Source organism: Dermacentor variabilis, chromosome 11 (genome assembly GCF_050947875.1).
Source record: "Dermacentor variabilis isolate Ectoservices chromosome 11, ASM5094787v1, whole genome shotgun sequence".
NCBI classification, from domain to species: Eukaryota; Metazoa; Arthropoda; class Arachnida; order Ixodida; family Ixodidae; genus Dermacentor; species Dermacentor variabilis.
The window spans coordinates 66,418,493-66,439,593 of record NC_134578.1 but is presented as its reverse complement, the minus strand read 5'-3'; the positions used below and the strand labels follow the sequence as shown (position 1 = coordinate 66,439,593).

At 44.5% G+C, this 21,101-nt stretch overlaps 1 protein-coding gene across 2 annotated transcripts in view; it reads left to right on the top strand.

Annotated features, from left to right (window-relative positions):
• The first annotated feature begins 4,627 nt into the window (after positions 1 to 4,627).
• The window catches only part of LOC142564974 (acetylcholinesterase-like), a 28,263-nt gene continuing 11,789 nt past the window's right edge, over positions 4,628 to 21,101 (top strand). The window contains exons 1-4 of one of the 2 annotated variants that reach the window (XM_075676199.1): positions 4,628 to 4,839; positions 6,913 to 7,090; positions 16,169 to 16,448; positions 18,397 to 19,610. In XM_075676199.1, coding sequence (XP_075532314.1) covers positions 16,194 to 16,448; positions 18,397 to 19,610 — 1,469 coding nt within the window. In that variant the 5' untranslated portion in view covers positions 4,628 to 4,839; positions 6,913 to 7,090; positions 16,169 to 16,193. The remainder of the gene's footprint in view (positions 4,840 to 6,912; positions 7,091 to 16,168; positions 16,449 to 18,396; positions 19,611 to 21,101) is intronic. The other variant, XM_075676200.1, reaches the window with a different exon arrangement.

Here is a 21,101-nt window from a genome sequence, read left to right as displayed (position 1 = left end):
GTGGCGTTGTAAGCGCCAGCGATGTTACTTTGTTCAGGCCTTCGAGATTACATGCTTGCTCGTTTTGTGCGGGCGATGTCGCAGGCCATGTCTCGTTGCCGTTCATTTTCCGCGCCCCCGCTTTGCCCCAGGGGCGCTGTAGCGCCAGCGACGTTACATTGCCGCTGGAGTGGCGGTTTCATGAGGGCGGGCGTCGGTTGTGATCGTAAAAGTAAGCCTTGGTCCTCTGAACGAGTTCGTTAAACTGAAATATTGACTGTCCCGAAATTCGTTTAAGTGAAACACTTTTGCATAGAATCTATAAGAAAACTGCCGGGGATTTTTAAAAAGTTCGTTATTCTGAAATATTCGATAAACCGACGTTCGTACAACTGAGAGTTTACTGCAGTTCGGAAAGCTGGACGTGCCGCAGCACCCTCCCACCTTCCCCTCCAGCAAAATGAAAACTTTCCGCAATGCAAGCCACAATGTTGCACTGCTGGCCAGAGGTGATAGGTGCTGCATAATGCGCATATAAACACGACTCTTCAAATAGCTCACAGCTATAGGTGAAATCAGAGGCAACCTCTAAATCTTGTGCTTTGTGGAAGAGTTCCTCTATTTGTCCACTCAGTGCGCTATTGATAAATTATACCGATCAATATTTTGGTTGGCTTCTTATCAAATTTATAATCGTAAGATTTCCCTTATTAGTAGGTTATGAATAGTATTGATAGACTCTGTGGTTTCATGGAAACATCTAAATAGGACAGACTTATCTGCTCAACACGCTGCCTACATAGTAACCGACGAGAATTCTGTGAACTGGTCGGTGACTCAAAATATCAATGGCTATTACTTTTCCCTTTATTAAGGCAATTTCGCTTACTCATAAGTCGTAATATTAAATTGGTAGTCATTCTATACCGCAATGGCTTATCACTATGAAGCGCTTGTACTTTTTCGTAATTTTAGTCATAACACACTAACTGTTAAATCAAGGCGAACGACTACACTTGTAAATTAGCTAAGGCTTGAAGTATATGGGACTATTGCTAAATGAAATGCTCTTGGGTTTCCTTCGTTGTTGAAATATTTTGAAATGTTATTAACTTCAGTGCTGAAGTGTGCGCCTTACTCAATGAGCACTGCCATTAGCCAAGGAAGAAAACCTCATAAGGAAGCTGTAAATACGACTGTTTTTATACAACTTACAAATTAAGTTTTCCTGCGCTAATAAAGCCGACGGTTTGCAGAGTAGTGTCCACGCATTGTCATTAATTTCATTGCCTATTCTTATAGACAGAGGTCTTCATCATGCTATGTATCATTCCAAAGCACTATGCTCGCGTTTCGTTGTGGCTAAGGTGGCACTTGAACTCCTTGAGACATTCGGAGTGGAGGCAGTGACTCGTTTTCTATAGGGCTTTTTTTATTTCCGCAGCTAATTTATAAAGCAAGTGTTTCTGACAACTTTCTTTCCTCACCGGAGGACTAGCAATGTTGCGCACAAGTTGCACAGCTGCGTTTTTGTGAGTCGTCTCACCGAAGTGTCCGCCTTTCTTCCGCTGATGCAAAAACTGAAATGTAGCATTCGAAATTAGAAACTACCAAAAATAAAAGCGCTCAAGCACACAAGCTAAGGAACTTCAGCTGCAATCTCCCCTAGGGACGATAGAGAAGGCAAGACTTTCGAGAGTTTTCACCACTCCAGAGTGAAGTGGTCCTCACTTATCGGATATCACTGGCGCTTATCAGTGTAAAGAGCTCTCGTCGTCTACATATAGAAATTTGGGAGGCTACACGTTTGTATAAACGGTCCATCTCAAAAGCACCTTCAGAAGCCGCCTATACAGCCACTTGGGGCAAGTACCTTCGGCGCCGGTGGTCACTTTTGTGCAACGGTGCATGCTGTTGCGACACTTCACCATACGTGGCAAGCGCAAACGGTCTACGGAACTTCAAGGACTACTGCGTGAGAATGTTTTTAATATTAATGAAAATATAGATCCCGCAGGCTATTATTATCGTAAAATTTGACTTTCTGGGGACTAGCTTACTCTAAGCTTGCTAATGCCTACTCGAGTAAACGTTCATTTGCTGCTGCTGCTTTACATTAAAGCTGCCAAGATCATACAGAGCGTTTGAAAGAAAGGCAGAAGCACTGCATACTATGTGCTTGTCCATTCACGAGTAAATAGCACATCTCTGCCGGGCTTCTAATTAGGCTGCGCGTTCCACTCCGCGCAGCAATTTAAAACGGGGGTTTATATCACATACGGAAAACCCCGAAGCTTGAAATTATGCGGCTTAATAGTTGCCTACATTGCCATCTACCTTAAGGCATCAGTAATTTAAAAAAAATATGCTATGCCAAGTACGCAAATGCAGTCTTCACATGAATTTGTGCGCTTTGGTGGTCAGAATTATTGCTAAGAACTAGTGATACCAAATTCGCGCTTACCAAACACTTTTTAGTTTCCGTTTTAGACATTTGCGTTATGAAATGTTTACAAATTTTCGGATACTTTTGTTGACAAAACGCTTATCTTGTATAATTCTTCTAGAGAATTTTCACTTCAAGGTTAAACACTCAGATTTAGTGCTCTAATTTTGCACTAGATGGCGACAGCAGCGACTAACAAAATGCCACCTTCACGTGTTACTCCTTCCTTATAAACCACCTTTCTTGAAGCCTACTGAAGCTAATATTATGTAGGCTCGTACTGTTTGCAGGCAAACAGAAGGCTGGTTTCCTCCTTTTTTGCCGTTGTAAGTCAATTTTTATGTTTTAAAAAAGGAATGTAAGATACTGGAATGTGTTGGGACATATGCCATGAAACGAAAAGTCGCAATGAGGAAAAAAGCAATTTGAAGAAGTCTGTGACTCGTGACAATTTGAGAGAGAAACATGTTAAGGGATCGACCGCGTATAATATTTCTAAATAGCTGAAGACGGATGGAATTTTGTTAACTATGGCAGTAAATATTCTGATGTGACAAAGTTCTGATGTGACAAAGAGCGAGAGTGGAAAATTGCTCTTGACAGCTCCCATTTTTCATTATTGCTTGTTGACGACTGCCGGAAACCTATTCCTGCTTTCTTAGAAGAGTGCGCCCAACAACTTGACAACGACTGCTTTTAACTAAGGAATTTTGCGCGGGCTTGGTCAAACTAGTCCCTATTTCGAAGAACGCACAGTAGACAATTCTCCCAATTCGGTCCTTGCAGTGCCGAAAAAAAAAACAGTTAGGGAAGATTTCGGCATACCTAAGCCTAATCAACGCACGTGCTTATGTATTCTCTCCCCCAATTCGCTGGGCGGCGGACTGTTATCCATACAAAAGCTACAAGAGAAAGCGGTTGATGCAACACTGTGCAAATGCGTGACAGATGTAGATTCAATAATTCTAAAATACACAGCCAGAGACGCGGTACGGCGACTGAAAGACAGAGACCAAAATTTGTTTGCTCTACCTTGTACGTAAATTTGTCGAAAAGTTGGCTCCAGTGCCAGGCGTTTATTCATTCCTTAAATGCTGATAACTTTGAACCAATCACGTCGCGACCGCAACTAATTACCTGCCCAGATAACAAATGCGGCAGGTGCGCTTATCAAACCAAAATACAATCGGCATTCTTCGATGCGTCTCAAAACATGTTACATAATGCGAGTTTTTCATATTTGCTTACGAAACCAGTAAAAATTAAGAAATTAAAAGTGAAGTAAAACTACATTGCCCTAATTCTTTGTTTTTTGTGACAAAATCACCATCTTCTTACCAGGCACGTGGTAGTCGGCTATACTCCGGATTAATTTTGAGCACCTGGGCTTCTTTAACCTGCGCCTAAATCTAACTACACGAACGTCTTTCCATTACGCCTCCAGGTTAACGAAGCATGGGTGGCCGTGATTCAACCCGTGATCTCAACCACAGAAACGCAACGCAATAACCACGGCGCTGCCGCGACGGGTGGCTTAAGAAAACCGTATCTCCTTCACAGTTGCCGAATAGCTGAGATGACTGCGTCCGGCGTGAAATATGCGATCAATGAGCATAGATTGCAATTACTCATGCAAACCTCTACGAAACTACTGGCTACCTACGTCCTTAGCACACGTTTATTATGGTTGTAGTGAGTATGCATTCACGGGGCTATGGGCTGCATACGCGCTTGCACGTATTTATTGGGGCTCTATTCCGTGTGCGTTCTTGTGGTGCGTGGGAAAGTGGCCCCGTGAAAGTCAGCAACAGCTTGGTTTTGCGTCCTAACTTCGTGCCCGGAATTCTGCGAAAGCGTTTCACAAAAGAACCACTGGTACGCGCGACCGCACATGGGACAATAATTCACCGAAGAGCCAATTGTACCATCCCATAGCGTAAAAAAACGCGTCACTAGGGAACGTGCGAGGATTCCCTGTAGAGAGGAGGGTGGAGGCCAGGCACAGAAAAAGAAAAGTTAAATAACATATAAAACAAACTCCCATTACGGCCACCTTCTCTGAGCGTTCCTTTGTTTGCGTCCAGCTTTGTTTGCATGCTTTCGCATGCAAACGAGACGTCCTGGACGAAACAATCAATCATGGCTGTGGAGAATAGGGCGAAAACACTTTCTGGGTGCGCCTGTAGGCAATGGCAAGTGCGGCAAACTTTTCTCGCTACCACGCCAATGTCGCCCGATGTTTTGACGTTGCATGGTGGAAAGAAACAAGTCAATCTGCTATTGCCTGTGTGTTTTAGGGCTCCGGCTCAGTGTGATGTGATGATGTAACAGTATCGACGGGTGCGTTACATTTGTCGACCCGGATGAAGGATCAAAACAAGCATTTCGATCAGACGTATTACGCCCTGCTGAAGGTAAGCCTATGCACTTGACGGGTGGAATGTTCAAAGAGAAACAAGGCGCACGCTTAACTCACGAGGGACAGCAAATTGGCTCCTTTGGGAACTCGCAGAGTTTCTTTAGAGGTTGAAATTTTGTGTTTTTTTGCTTTCGCTCATATGCTGTATGAGGTGTCAGCAGTTTACCCGGCGATAATCTGCGAATAAACAAGTTGACAGCTGATATATTATAAATGATATGGGTTTTTTTTAAGCAACGCATTCTAAGCCCACCCGCCCGAACTTTGCTGACAGTGGACGCTGCTGCTGGGTACAGCTGTAGATGTCTTGCCGAATAGTTCACCAACAGAACGGCACTCACATAATGAACAGGACTACATGTAGCTCTATAACTGCTGCTCCTAAAGATGAGCCAGCGTCGGCCCTGTTGTTACGGAATTACGCAGCGAAACAAGAAGTGGTAACTAAATATCATCCGTAGAACCTTACACGCCGTCAACGGCGTAGTTCCTTTACAATGGCAAAAGTTTCTGCACCCTCACAGAATGGCTTTGGCGCGTCAGCATTGCCCAGCACTTGCCGAATATGGTGAGCCAGTCGTGCAGATAGTGAAATAACTCGGCCTATCTCAGAGATGGCGTGATGGAAACTGGGACACTCCTTGAGACAGTGTAATCAGCGGTCGAGTGGGTCACGTGGGTCCCGGAGAGGAGGGGGGGGGGGGCGCGTCTTGCTCCTTGGTCCGGCAGGCACGTAACCACTTTTGTTGAAAGCGCGTTGCAGATGATGAACACAGCATTCCTTTTTGCATCCGCACGAGCCACATGCGCTTCATCCATATTCATATTTGATCTTATAGGATCTGTATAAAACCTCTTTCTTCCCATCACCAAAATTTGCATGTCGTCATATAAGAATGTGGAACGAGGTATATAGGACTTCCTCAATACGGCAATTTTATAGCATGAAAATAACCGCCGCATCAGAGCTTGCAATCACACCGATTCCGATAGGTGTTTTAGATATTCATAATTTATTCGATTTTCCAGTGCCAGAGAATACTCTTCTGCTCCTTGAGCTGAATTACATGAAGAGACGGACATTAATTGCAAGAAAAATCGAAATGCCAATTGGAATAAAAAACATAATTTGAACTTTAAAGTAATTACTTCAAAAGGTTTATATATTTCTGTATGTCTCATCGGTCACAATTTATAAATTGCAAATTCTACCTTGCAGTCACTAAATAAAAACTTAGTGAAATTTTGTAATTTCAAAAAAAAATATGCACATCTGTGAATTTTTTAAGCGATGCCGGCTAAATGTACTAACCCAGTTCTAGGATTAGAATAGAGAATTCAGCCAAAGGAACTTATAAAATAAGATTCTGTTCACTGTACAAAACGCACCTGTGTGTGAGCATAAAAAAAGCCCACAGAAAATGATTCTAGACACCTAGACAAATCTTATGTTGATGTATTGTTGACCTAACATTTTCCTTATTGTTCCTTTGGGTAGCGTTGCTTACAAGCTTGGATAACTTGTAAATACTCAAGAAGGGCAGTCTGAATGAGTGAGTGTGCTTATTAGTGAGCGCTCCTTTATTGACCGCTTTCATTGGTCCTTGTTTATTATTCCTCCCGCTTAAAAATATAACGTAATAGTTAAATTATTGTAAAACATAACACGAAGACTTGAAAAGATGAACAGCGGTACTCCTACAAGCACGAGCCCTGAATAATGTCCGATTTCCACAAAGCGTGCTCGAGCAGCAGCAACAACAACACAAGAAAAGCGCGAACATGAATCAAAGACTGAGGAAGGTGAAAATTTTGTCCCAGTTTGGTTAGCCTTTAACGGCTGAACTTCTGCGTGTCCTTTTTTTCTTCATGCATGTACCACACCTTTGAGATCATTATCATCAATTTGGCAAGAGTAGCTGCGTCGGCACCTTGCGGCTCGTGTAAGCAAAGAAGAAGTTCCGTGTCTCAAAATTAGGCAAGCAGCGGGTCGCCTCGCTGATGACGAAATTCGCGAAGGTAAGGCGTTCCCTTATAAAACAAAATCCCTCCTCTTCGCCTCAAACAGGTCACCGCATGAGATAGCGGCTCATCTACGTCCGCCCAAGCAGGCCATCGTCCGGTGTACGCCCTCTTCTGCGGCAACTCAAGGACTGACGGCAACGCTGACGCTAGCTGGGTCACCCACGTTCGGGGTGAACCGCTACGCATCAGGTTGTCCCCACGGGGCCACTGCGTTTGACGAGGTACACGGAAAGTCTAGCTTCAATTACATAATGTGAAGTTGCGCCGAATAGTACAGCCAGTCCACACGCTTGAATAGAAACACCATGATTGGCACACACAGATGATGCGTAAACGAACGAGTGTATTGTTCGCCTCCACGTGGAAACTATAGATGTAACGTGAATAGAGCAGTTAACAGTTTGCCCATCATCTTGCGTCCTATTATCGCGTTTTCTTAGCGTGTTTACTGTTATAGAGCGCCACTGCGATGCCACGATCCCGAACCAAGGAGACTACGCGCAGCCGTATATTAGTTTCAGTCACCGCGGCAGCATAACGGAGGTGCACTGGAAGAATTTATCTGAGCGATTTCGTACACAGGCGAACGAAAGGTGAAGTAGCGTAGGTTCAAACAGGCACTGAATGCCAATAAGTGAATGGATAAAATCGACCCGTCTTCATATATCAGATGTCTACAAAGGCGTAGCGCACAAATTGCCCCTGCTCGCATATAGGTATACACTATGTGCAAAATGTCAACCTACTGGGATAGACGGCGCCTAGGCTCCCCAGTTAGTGAATGCCTCAATTCTTTAATTTAAATTATAAGGTATAATCACCATGGAAATTTTTTGGAAGTAAATGTTTGCGTCCCTGCTGTTTGTTCTGTCAATGTGAGGTTGCTGCGCCTTGAAAATAATTCCGGTTTTGAAGAAGCGCATGAATAGCGAGAACAACATGAATAGCAGACATAGCCACACATTTGTACAGGAGAAAGGGCATATAGTGCTGCGACAGTTAATTTCAGCATGCCTCATTTTCGGGGTGTGCTCCTATATACCCGCTGTGTTCGCAAAATCAACGTACACTAAATATCCCCATTTATTGGCCTGCGTATAAGATTGGTACGCGTACGTCCCCGCCTTGCCATCCGAAATTTTTACACGGCAACTCGTTCACCACAGGTGGGCTGCGACGACCGCAAGCGTGACATGAAAATTTGATTACGCGTATACGGACCTCTTCATTCGCTTCAAAATGCCCTAGTAGAGTTTTACGCAAACTGAGTCCGAGGAAACGCAGATCTCGTTTGCGGCGTCGCATTATTGTAAAAGCCGGCTTAAGCATGACCCACTAGGTTAGGCAACTCGGAGTACTAGTAAAGTAAACGGTGGCTAAATTACTGGCTAAGGTCGTCCAAGTAGCAATGTGTGTGACTGGTCTAGTTGGTAATATGTTATAATGAACACTGCAACAGCGGACAGTGGACGGACAGGACCCACACAAACGCTCATTTCATATTTCAGGTTTAGTAATAGGGCTATATATATATATATATATATATATATATATATATATATATATATATATATATAAGGAACACCGGTTATTTGCCCTACGCATTGCATTGCATGCACTGCTTCCATTTTTGTCTCTTACTTTCAACTAGCATATCGATTATCTCCATTTGAGGTCTGATCAACACCGCTCTCTTACTGTATCCTGCCGTTACGCCTAAAGGTTTTCGTTCCACCGTGCTTGCGTGGTCCTCAACGTGTTCACGAGCTTCTGTGTTACCATGCAAGTTTCTGACCCACATGTTAGCACCAGCGAAATGCAATGATTGTACACCTTCGTTTTTAATTATAATAGTGAGCTTCCAGATGAAATTTGGTTGCACCGGCCATGTGCACTGCAACTTATTTGTACTATATTACTTGTCTTGTCGATTTCAGTGTCCCCCTGTAAGTAATTCGCCTAGATAGACTCACTTTTGCGGAGACTTTGGAGGCTGGCTGGCGAACATGAATTCTAGTTCCCTTGCTAGGCTATTGAGCATTACCTTTGTCTTTTGCGCATTAATCTGCAACATTTGCTGGGTTAAGCTCGTCAATCATTCATTTCAATTCACCGTTGCTCACCAGGACGCTGTCATCTGCGAACCCAAGGTTGTTGTTATATTCGCCATTGAACCTCCACTCCTAACCCTTCCACTATAATATTTGGAATACTTCTTAGCGTGCGGTGAAGCGCATTGCAGAGATTGTGTCTGTGCCAGACCCCTAACTTGACAGCTTGGTTTTCTTCTGGAGAGACAAGGTAGCCGTGGAATCTTTGCGTATATTTGCCGCAATATTCACGTCCGCCTCCTCTATTGTTTGAATACACAATCTCTGCATGAATGCTGGTATCTCTACCGAGTCAAATGCACTTTCATATTCTTTGAAAGCCATATAAAGAGGTCGATTGGTGATGCTTCTTGCACTTGCCTTTAAACAAAGCCCGCGAAATACAAAAGGAACCGCGTAATATCGCTACTACTTCAGCGCACCCAGCCAGCTGATCAGGAAACGACATCCGTTCGTCTCTGCAGCGCTGTGCGGGACAGGATTGGCGTTTGAGGTGGCCGCAAGAAAAACGCCAGCAACTACTGACGCGCGCAACAAAAAGCAAGCGGGCGCCGCTTCTCTAGGAAGCGCAGCCTGGTCCACATGGAGCCTTGATGCGGCGAAAAGCACTTCGCGTGACATGCGCGTGGCCGTGCCGCCCAATTTCACGGTCCCGGCCGCAAGAAACGGGCGCGGGAAGTGCATGTGATAGCATCACCTGGGCTGCACGGCCGTGCGCAGTTTCTCGTGCACTAAAGCTCCATGCGGGCAAGTCTTAAATTATGTGCAAGCTTAAACAGAAAAATACGACTTCATTTCCTGATTGCAATATAGCGGCCAGGACATTAGGCTACCAAACATAAGAATAAATGACAGAAAAAACGAACCATGCGTTCATGTAATTAGCCGAAAACAATATACGAAGAAGCAACGGGATCCGGTTCTTCAGGTTCGCTCTTGTCTTGGCGCAACAAGTTCATGACAGAAGCGGTGGTAGGCGTCATGAAGGACATGTTCTGTGCACGTTCACGATCTTGGAAATGAGTCTTGACGTGCCTCACATTATTTTTTCTTTAAATAATGTGAGGTTTCTCTGAAACGCGGGGTTTCTCTAAAAAGAAGTACAAAATGTTCCATGAATGGCACTTAGTTGCAAACATTTCAGTTGGCTATCTTCAAATGTTATCTAAAGCTCGTTTTGGTAATTTCTTTGTGACACCAATATTCAGAGAGTTAGATATTGAGTATGCTTCTGAAGCGATTCAGCACTGATACCGCTTCAAAATGTCCGCCGCGGTGCTACTGACGACATCTTCAGGACTTTCGCTGCAAACTTGGGGAAATGTACTTTTTAGTGTGTCTGATGTGATCTTCTTTGTTTGGAATATGCATTCTTTGACGAATCCCCGCAAAAAGGAGTCTTGTGGCGTCATGTTCGGTGACCTTGCAGGCCATAACACTTGTCCGTGCCACCCGATCCACTGTCTTTAGTAGACCATGTCAAACCAGCCTCGAGCTTGACTACCGCGGCGGAGGAAGGGATTGCGCCAACCAGTGCGGGCACTTCTCGGTCCTATGTAGCGCGTTGCGGATGGAGCTTGGCCTGCGAGTTTCTGAAAAAAGTTGGTTTCGTTTGCTTCGTCTGTCCACAGGACGCTTTTGAGGAAGCCCGGCTCATCATTTCACGATCAAAATTCAGTTGATGAAGTCCAATGGTGTATGGAAATCATTCTCGTCTAACTTTTCGTCAAGTTCAGTACAATACGGATGAAGCTTTGCCTTCTTCGTGAGCATCCGGATAGTTGATTTTGACCCATATACGTCAGCACTTACGTTACGAACTCTAACATGAGGTTCCGCAATCACGAACGCCAGGATGTCTGTGTCTACGTCTTCACTTATAGTCGAAGTCCTGTGCTTATTCTTCTTGAACGTGCCCGTCTGCCTTAGCGTGTGCTTTGTCCTAATTACAGTGGATCCACTTGGCCTCCCTCCACAGCGCCAAAATTGGTATCGCTTTGAGGAGTTTCACCTATTGCATCCCGCCACTGCCAAGAGGAACTCCATATTTGCCTTCTGATCATTTGTAAAGGGCATTCTTCTGGTCTCGAAAAGACAAAATGAACAGATGCCGTTGTGTCAATACGTCCCTTTGTTTTTTGCTTACGTTCTTACGAAACTCACTAGCGTGACGCGTCGCGATGAGGTACGCAAATCGAGTGGCGGTAATGGTGAGTCGCGCTTCTATTTGACGTGGCATGAACATACCTTTCGCTCGACTTCTGCGCCGAAAAATAACAAAAAGAACTGCTTCGGCTTGACTAAATGCTGACCACATAACTGTTTAATCGGGAACGAATATGCAATTGTCATGTTCTTTTATTAGTTCGCAATCACACCTTACTATCGAGAGTTGCTGGCGCGTATCTTGCGGCCACCGGAAACGCCAAGCCTGTCCCGAACAGCGCTGCAGAGACAAGCGCATTTCCTCTCTTGATCCGTCGTCAGGAAGCATTAAAATATTGGCCGTATCACGATCTTGTTTTAGTAGTTCGCGGGGTTTCTCTAAAAAGAAGTACAAAAAGTTCCATGAATGGCACTTAGTTGCAAAGATTTCAGTCGGCTATCTTCAAATGTTATCTAAAGCTCGTTTTGGTAATTTATTTGTGACACCAATATTCAGAGAGTTAGATATTGAGGTATACTAATTAAACGGCTTTCGACAACGACGAAAGTAACACAGACATGGCCGCACGATTCTCAACACCACTGAGTTGGTATCAGCCCTCTAGCACACTCCGTCGTTTTTAAAACATTGGTTACTCTTTAAAAAAAAACTATGGGGTTTTACGGGCGGTAACCTCGATATGATTTGAGGCACACGGTAGTGGGGGACACCAGATTATTCGACCGCCTGGGATCACTTTGGCCATCTAACTACACGAGTTTTTTTTTTTGGCATTTCACCCCGATCTAAATGTGGCCTCCATGGTCAGGGTTTGATCCCGCGACCTCGTGCTTAATAGTTTAATAGTGCAACAACAAAGCCGTTAAGAAATCACGCCGGGTAAGTTACCGTGAACTACGTCACCCTTTGTATATTATTATATGTATATAATAAGCATACTCATACAAGTCATTGCAATCGAACTGTACCTTTGCCTGTGTATGTGAAAACAAACCGTAAACAACTAGCAGCACACATAACAACTCATGATTAATTTGTGAGAAAGAACGTACATTAGCAGCTACAAGCACTCTCAGTGAATGCATAGGCCAATTCCTTGCAGGATAGAACACCAGAGGGATAGTGAACACAAATACCCTGGGCACTGAGTGATGGCTCAATTGTCATCCTTGTGCTACCATTCGTGTGTTTTGCAACTGCTGCAGTCTGGTAAAGCATCGAAAGGCAACTACACTGATTACGATGAAATGCGAGAATCCTCTCCCTATTTTTCTGTAACTTTAAGTTGTGATTTTTTTAGTCGGTACCTCGCAAGTCCAAAGGAAAACATAAGAACTGTTTTCTGCAATGCACCGAGGAAGCTATGTATATTACTCCCCTATCTTGGGAAATGAAGTACGTAAGATAGGCTGGCCGCTGCCTCAACCTTAGACTGCAAGGCCACAATTTAGGGGAGAAAAAGGGTAAGAAGCGCTCTGTCATATTGTATATTAACCGGTCTGTTTGGCTGCCAATGTTTTACCAGACTGCTGTCGTGGCGAAGCATGAAAATGATCACACAAGGGTGATAATTGAGGCATCAGTCGTCGCCAAGGCTGACCGTGTTAGCAAAGCCCCTGTTTCCTTGTCTCACAGTCCAGTGGTCTATCTTAATTGCACCTAAAGTGGTCCTGGCTCCTAATCTACCTTGTTTTCTCACAAATTAATGATGAATCGTTGCGTACGCTTTAAGTTATTGTTATTTCTCCTTTTAGCGCTGTTAGCAATGTTGGAAAGCGAGAATCATGCCTGTATATAAACAGGGTGATCATGTGTAAATTTTACGGAATTATTTACAATTTGCCTGTGAGACAGGGCAGAATTCTTGTAATTGAGGTGGATTATTAAAAGGGCGGAGATTATCGACACAAGAAATCGAAACACATATTGTATTACTAATGGAAAATTTCCTAGTGAACCTATTAGTCACTTTACAAAACATGTTGCAATTTGCAAATGGTAGCCGGCGAGTTTCCAAGAGCTTTACAATAGAAAGGAATGTCAAGGAAGTCACCAATTTCTATATTATATCTTCCAATATGTGGGGCGAAATGTATGGGGGCTTCCATTAATTTTGTGCTTCAATGCATTCAATATTGTTTTGTTAAATAATTCAATAGAACCACAGTGCATCTGTATGGCGAGTTTCCTGCTGCTTCCCTCCTAATTTACGTCATTCTGGAAATTCATTACAAGCGCGTATGCCTTGAAAGCTCCCTGGCTACACTTGCTAAGTTGTAATACGTGACACAAAATAAATAAGAAGGGAATTACTCAATTTTCTGTAATTATTTCAACAAGTCTCAATTTCTCGTGCACGTAATGTCCGCCTCTCTGAATAACCGAGTTCCAGGACTATAACTATCTCTTTTGCAATAGACAATTCTATAAATTCCGGAAAACAAACATCATCTGCTACTATATGTGATGTTTTTAATAAACCTTCAGTTGGAAAGCAGCGCATGTGTTCATTTGTCCGTTGCTTCCATCCTTTTTCCGCGTTTGCTTTTTTTTTATAATGACTAATTAGGGCTACAGGCCGCGTACTGTGAATGTACGCTTATGATGATGACGAGGAGAACATTTTAAGCTTATATACTATGTGCAACCCACCTCCCCTTAGGTCGAAAATACTTTTGACCAGACTTTCACGGGATCTTTCTCATTGATTTCAAATAATTTTTATAATTCGCCCATGGCATATAGTGTGATTCTAGTCCTTGAGCATGATTCCTCGTACAGGTGGACATTATTTGGACGAAACATCTAAGTACATCGATATGTTTCACAATATGCTGTTCTCGCCTGTACCCGATGCGATCGCTATGTAAAATAGCAGTCAGTGTATACAGACGTTCTGTTCCGGTCCAGATGATTGGTTCAGCAGTTTTGCGATGGAAGTCACGCGAGTGCAAAATCGTGCAGCAAACGACTGGTCAAAAATGGTCGCTTTTTGAGAAAAGCAATCACTTGCAGCAATGTGAGACCGCTGCCACGACCACAGTTAGTATCCCATGTGAATGAGCACTAATGCAAAGCAGCACAATCCCATAGCGTCAATCACGTTATATAAGTCACCCAAAAAGGAGGAAGATCCCTCACCGAATCTGTATTAGTAGCCATCACGTGCCGGCAATGTAGTGGTTGTAGGTTCTGCGCCCACTGACCAGCCACTTGCTTATTTCGCTTAATTTATCGAAACTACGAAGCTTCCACCATTGCCTTCATCGACTGTTGGCGTCGCCTTTTCTTGTGCGCACTTTATTTATTCGAACGTTCTAAAGCGCTCCTTGGTAAGAGTTTTGCTTCTAAAAAGTGTTTACTTCCTACTTCTTGATGGTCTCCATGCGCACCATCAAATTGAGAGGAATTTCCTTCCATGGCTCAGATATACCCAAAATCTTCGGCACGAATCGCGATGAAAATGCAAGATATCGTCGTATATAGATTCTACAATTCTACAGAAAGGTGCCTACAAGCATAGTAGCCCACATTCCCCTAATGGAGTCGAAACAGTGTTCTGCTTAACACTTCACCGTTGTTTTTCAGCTTCAGTTGCTTAGGTTTTATATTAACTTATTGCACTTGCTGTTAGAGGGCTCCATTTACTGCCTTACGATGGTCGCAAAAGCCAGAAAAGGCCGTTGTTCAAACTATCTATTTTCAGCTAGAGCTGCCTATTTATGGGTAGCTATAGCGGGCTGTATGATCCTAATTAAGGCACGAAGAGCACTACTATGATGTATGCCCCATACCCAAGGGCACTTTTGCTGGAAGCTTCACAGCCGAGCTATTCAATGTACCTGGAGCTGAGTGCCGCACTAGAATTTTCGATGTTTTCTATCGAATGTGTTTTTTTTTTGGCAGTATGGTGAATGCATTCATTCAAACTGCCGTTTTATTGCTGAAAGCTGAAGAAATTTGCAAATGTAAGTCAGTCTCTGTTTTAAAACGGGGAATGCGCGAGGCCAGTGTTGATCGCGCCCATTCCGCATTCTTAACCTGCGGTAATTGGCATTCATCGCATGCGGTGTTGTTTTCGCCAACCTCAGCGGCAGTACGGAGTCACTACATTGCATATTTGACTGAAAATAAACATTCGTGCATCCTTTAACATGTCCTTCATGTTTAAATTATGGGGTTTTACGTGCCAAAACCACTTTCTGATTATGAGGCACGCCGCAGTGGAGGACTCCGGAAATTTCGACCACCTGGAGTTCTTTAACGTGCACCTAAATCTAAGTACACGGGTGTTTTCGCATTTCGCCCCCATCGAAACGCGACCGCCGTGGCCGGGATTCGATCCCACCACCTCGTGCTCAGCAGCCTAACACCAGCCAATGAGCAACACGGCGGGTGAGCATGCCCTACAAGGTCTTGTGCAAGCATGGTACTTTAACGAAATAGTGCGCCGCGTTTTCGAACATTCAGTTCTAGTACTCAGTGAAAACAGCGTACATCGAAGCACTAGAAAAAGTGCTTCTAAGCCAGAGAGCTCTCTAAATAATTTATCAGAAGTTATTTTCGTCGAACAACCTTCAGTTTCCATTTCCTGGAGGTGTGTGTATGACGTCATGATGCAGAAGCTGTTCACATCAGAGGTTCACGCCGCGATGAAGGCGACGTGTTAACACTTTCCGCGGCTTCTTCGGACGTATTGTATACTGTTGCTCAATGCTGGGTGCCATATGTTAGCATAACAAACGAACGAGTGCCACAGCGTCGGGATGTACACCTATCTCAGCATGGAAAAAGAAATAGCCTCAGACGGAGTATGTTATACGGACGCGCTGCCCTGAAAACGTCTGAAGTTACCATAACACAAAATGAAATAATGCAATAAAGTATTGCTTGCGGTGTCCTAGTGGTAAATGTTTCATATTTCATGCAGGATGACTTCATTAGAATATAATAAACTTTCTTCATCCCTGCATTGGTGCTTCAGAACCTATAGGTTTAAGCACTGAACAACGCTTTTGCAGTCGAGTTGACAAGCACATACCGCACATGGCGGCAGTGGGCACCATCCTGTTCCTTGTGGCCACGGCCTCATGCGGCGTCGCATTTGATGTGGAGAAGAGCACTTCCAAGGGTGTCGTGGGCGGAAACCGGATCGGAGTACTTGGCCGTACAATACAAGAGTACCGTGGGATCCCGTACGCGCAGCCACCAGTGGGAAGGCTACGCTTTCAACCACCACAGCCCCACGAGGAATGGGAAGGCGTGTTGGACACAACAAACAGGAGGACTGCTTGCCCACAAGTAGGCGTACATTTTTTTGGCCTAACCGTAAAAATGCTAAAACCATAGTGGTGAGCCGACAGCAGACGTGCTCCGACGGATAGGAACAGGAACGTCATACGAGCACTAAAAGGAGATTACATTTAAGCGCCCACTGTTTGTTGCTGCAAGCCGAAAAATTCTTGAGGCATATCTTACGCTTGTTCCTATATTTGTGCCCGTTATGCGGACATACTACCAAGAATATACATTAAAGCCGTTCATGGTGACTATACGGATAATAGCTAAGACGCTAAGTATGAGAATTGATAACCGAAAAATTCCTGCAGAAAGCATTTCAGGATGACTGTTCAATAACGCGATTAGCATCACCGCAATGTAACGACACTGCCTGTCTCTAACACCACCACTCGCCATATTAATGCAGCCACATTCCTCTCTCGCGCTTCCCTCGTAACACGTTCAGCCATCTAGTGGCGCCGCCCTGAAGTCCGCACGTGGTGTGTCTGTACATACTTATTATTTAAAACGCAAGGGACCTTGACACCAATCAAAAGGATTTCAAACCTTTATGTTTTATGAATGTATATGACGGGGGTTCGATTCCTTACAGCGCCGGAATTTTTTCAAGCATTTTTGTTATTGAAAAGCGGCGCACAACTAGTGGCACACACCAAGTGACCCAAGGTCGCGTAAGAGAGGTTTGTTCAACCGCGCTACTTACTGTGCACATTCGTGGCTCTGCTTGCTAAAGGGATTGGCTGCTGTACCTGAGGAAAAGGTTTCACGCGGATTCAAGGCCATGAACAAGTTATATTTTAAATGTTTTCTAATGCGATCAGCGTTCTAGGCATAGTTAACGAAATTTTGGGGGCTATGTATGCAAGTATATATGCACGTATGTATGCATGTATGCATGTAGATATGCATGCATGCATGTATCTGTGAAGCTATGCAAGTATGCATCTAGGCTTGCCTTTATGTATGCTTGTGTTGAACCGTCTTCCTGCCTACCTGGGTCGCTGGCTAGTTCGTGGTTGACTGGTAGCGAATGCAGTTGATTATAAGTTAGCACTTAAAACTAGAGAGAAACGGTAGTCGTGTTGCAGCTTTGCAGGCTCAACTAACTTGAACTGATTCATGTTTTAGCCTGGCCAGAATAACAGACAACCAAGGGAACAAGACTTATATGCAGGAAGGCAAAAACACAACATCCGTTGTGAACGAAAGAAAACGGCCCCCTCTTTTTCTCGTTATCCCTGTTGTTCGTTTAGTTAGGCGCCTCTAGTGCAGTCAACTATTTTGTCACACAGACAGGCCGTGCGATAAGTATCACGTATAAGATACATTCACCATGAGAGCGTTGGCTCGATGATCTAGGCAACCGTTACGTTTTAGATTTTAATGCTAGGCGGCACTAAACCCTAGACACGCTTCATGAAGAACAGTTGTATTCCGCATTTCACAACTCAGAAACTGTATGATTATCAGTATTTCTGACAATGTCTGCAGCAGCTCATTTTACTGAAAAGTCTTCCCCTCTACAAGCGATAACAAGTTGAGTGTTTAGTCACACCAGAAAAGGACATTTGATAAAGTGGCAGTGTTTCAGCGTACGTAATCGCCACGACACGTATTCAGTGTGGTAAAACTTATACATACCTTGAGTGTTTCCACCCGGATGATATTATTCCCCCAATGCATTCTGATGAACAGCATATGCTTAACGTGAAAACGTCGATGTGATTGACCATTTAAAAGAATCTTTCAGCAAATATAGGAAATGCTCCAAGCATCCACTAGGAGAACCTCTCCTAAACTGGAGGCCAGAAAGGAAGAGCAGAGGTCTTTACATTCCTTAGAGCACCCAACTTCTTCACTCGAACTCAGTGATCCTACTGTGTAGCAATGCAGTTATTCCGGGCGAGTAAAAAGAAATAATATTATCCCCTGGCATCCATTCATGCAGGTCGTCATTAGCCCCCTCCTGAGTGCCGGTGTGCAGTTCACTGAGGACTGCCTGCACCTTAACATCTGGAGTCCAGTCGCGCGCGCCACCGCGCCCGCTCCAGTGCTCGTGTCAATCCACGGCGGTGGCTTTTCGCAAGGCTCCAGCTGCGTCGAAGTTTTCAATGGCGCCATCCTGGCCGCCAGAACTAGTTTCGTCGTCGTCTCCTTCAACTACAGGCTCGGCGTCCTCGGATTCTTAGACGCGAACTCGACAGAGGCACCCGGCAACGTGGGTCTCATGGACCAGAACTTGGCGCTCAGGTGGATCCAGGAAAACATTCGCAACTTTAGAGGCGACCCATCGAAAGTGATGATTTTCGGGGAGAGCGCTGGAGGCATGAGCGCCCACGCCCACGTGATCTCGCCAATGAGCAGCGGCCTCTTCCAAACGGCGGCCCTTATGAGCGGAACGCTACACAGTCGAGATTTTGTCGAGCCCGTGGCGGACAGCATCCGCAAAGGCAACCTTGTTGCCATGGCCGTCGGCTGTGCCCACGGTAGCATCAGCTTGGCCTCCCACCCCGAATCAGTGGTGGCCTGCCTGCGAACCAAAAGCGCCGACGAACTCGTGCGTGCGGCGAGCGAAAAATTAGCGCCCAAGATATTCCCGTTCGTGCCCACATTTCCCAACCAGTTCCTGCCAAAGGATCCAGACGTAGCGTTGAAAGAAGGGTCGTTCAACCCTGCCGACATAATCGTCGGAGTGACCACGGACGAGGGAGCCATGGCGCTGTTGTACCCTCCCAGGCCGCAACTGCTGGCAGAGAAGATCGAAGGCCTCGAAGAGGAGTCCTTCAACAGTGCCATCCACGAGAGCATCTTCTCCTGGCTCAGGACGAACTCCTCGGAGAAGCTGGCCGCATACACTTCAGAAGCGAGCGACAAGGCTTCCCTGAGACGCGCGTACGTGGACTTTCTCTCGGACAGGACCTTCGTGTGCCCCAAGCACTTCACAGGCGAGGCTCATTCCGAACGCGGTCACTCCGTATACTCTTACGTCTTCGGCTACATGTCAGCAAAGAGCGACCTGCCGACGTGGATGGGCACGCCGCATGGTTGGGACGTGAGCTACATGCTCGGATTCCCCCTCGTTAACCAGGAACAATACGACGCGCAAGACGCAGCCATGTCCCAGACTTTCATCAATGTGCTGTCAGCGTTTGCTTCCACAGGGTGAGTGAGATATTCGTTTAGCATAAAATGGTCCTTTTTGAGGATTTTAATTGTACGGGCTTCTTACGTTATGGGTTATCAATTGCTCAGCTTTTTGTGCCTTCTGAATTACTATTGGACAGGAAAATATCGTACGAATATGGGAATATAGAGTGTAGACTTGGTGCACATTTTTCAAAACGTGTTAGCTATATATTCAAAGTGATGGCAGAGTTCCCACAATGCTGATAAGGTAAAAATGATTACGGTTTCTAAAGTGTTAATACTTTGTGAAAAATGAAGGAAGAACGGGAACAATTCTTTTGTCGATGTATTTACGCACTATTTATTGCGAATACGTTTTATTTTTGCCACGCACAAATTTCTCTAAAATCAAAAAATATAAATTAAAAAGACATCTGAGGGACGACACCAGTCCGGTGAATAAGACGCATTTTCGACTGTCGCCATCTGCAAGAATGTAAATATTGTTTATTATTCGCCTGAGGAAAAGGAAAATATTTACCCGTATTTGGCTCAGAAATTAGGCAATTTACCTTAGTTCTTTATTTTAACCCCAAAGATCGCACCTGCTTTGAAACCCCGAAGATCGCACCTGTATAGGAACTTTCTTTCATTGCAACATGAAATGTATTTGGCGGGGTCCTTTCGACGGGGCATGTCACCCTTGCCGTTTCGGCCAGCGATGTCGGTTCAAAATATTCTTTACTTCTCCTGAATTAGCTCGGACTGCACATTCAAGCATGTTGCAGAAAGGAAAGCGCACCTTTTATGCTCTCTTTACTCGCTCTATGAAGTTCTCTTTGTTAGAGTCATTGCGTCTCCACAACAAAATCAAGCAATATCAAGTGAATATCAAGCCCACGTCTAAAATTGGCTCCGTTCCTATAAAGCCTGTTTGGGGGTATTCGTCATTCATGCTGCCATATGTAACGCAAATGAGGGATGTTTACATTATAGCTTTCTTCAGCAGGAACTTCTTCAAAGCTTTGATGACGGCAATGATGATGATGATAATATTACTTTCGATCGGCATCCCCCTGTAGAACTGGGCGGCAAGTAGTAGTCACCTAGCATCTTCGGGTTCATGGTCTTTTACTTCAGGTGTTGCAGTACAGCTTTTCCATATATTTCCTTGACTTTCTTCTTCATTATGAAAGCATCTGTCTAGATAATTAACATTAACTTATCACCATAAGAACACCGGCACCACTGATCTCTTGTCTGGTTTGTTTCCATCCAATAGTCTAATCGTTCCATGCTAATCTTTACTGCTTATCAGCTTGAATTTCCATCCGCTTTGAATCCCGGAGTGCAAAGAACGCCTGCCCTCTACTCCCACGTTTATTCATTCCCATTTATATATTTAATTATTTATTTATTTGGATATCCTAAACTAAAGACACAGGATGGCATTACATATTGGAGGGGGGTTGAAAGGGGAATAACAAAAATAGACCAATGCAGGCCAATACCTAAATTGAATAAACA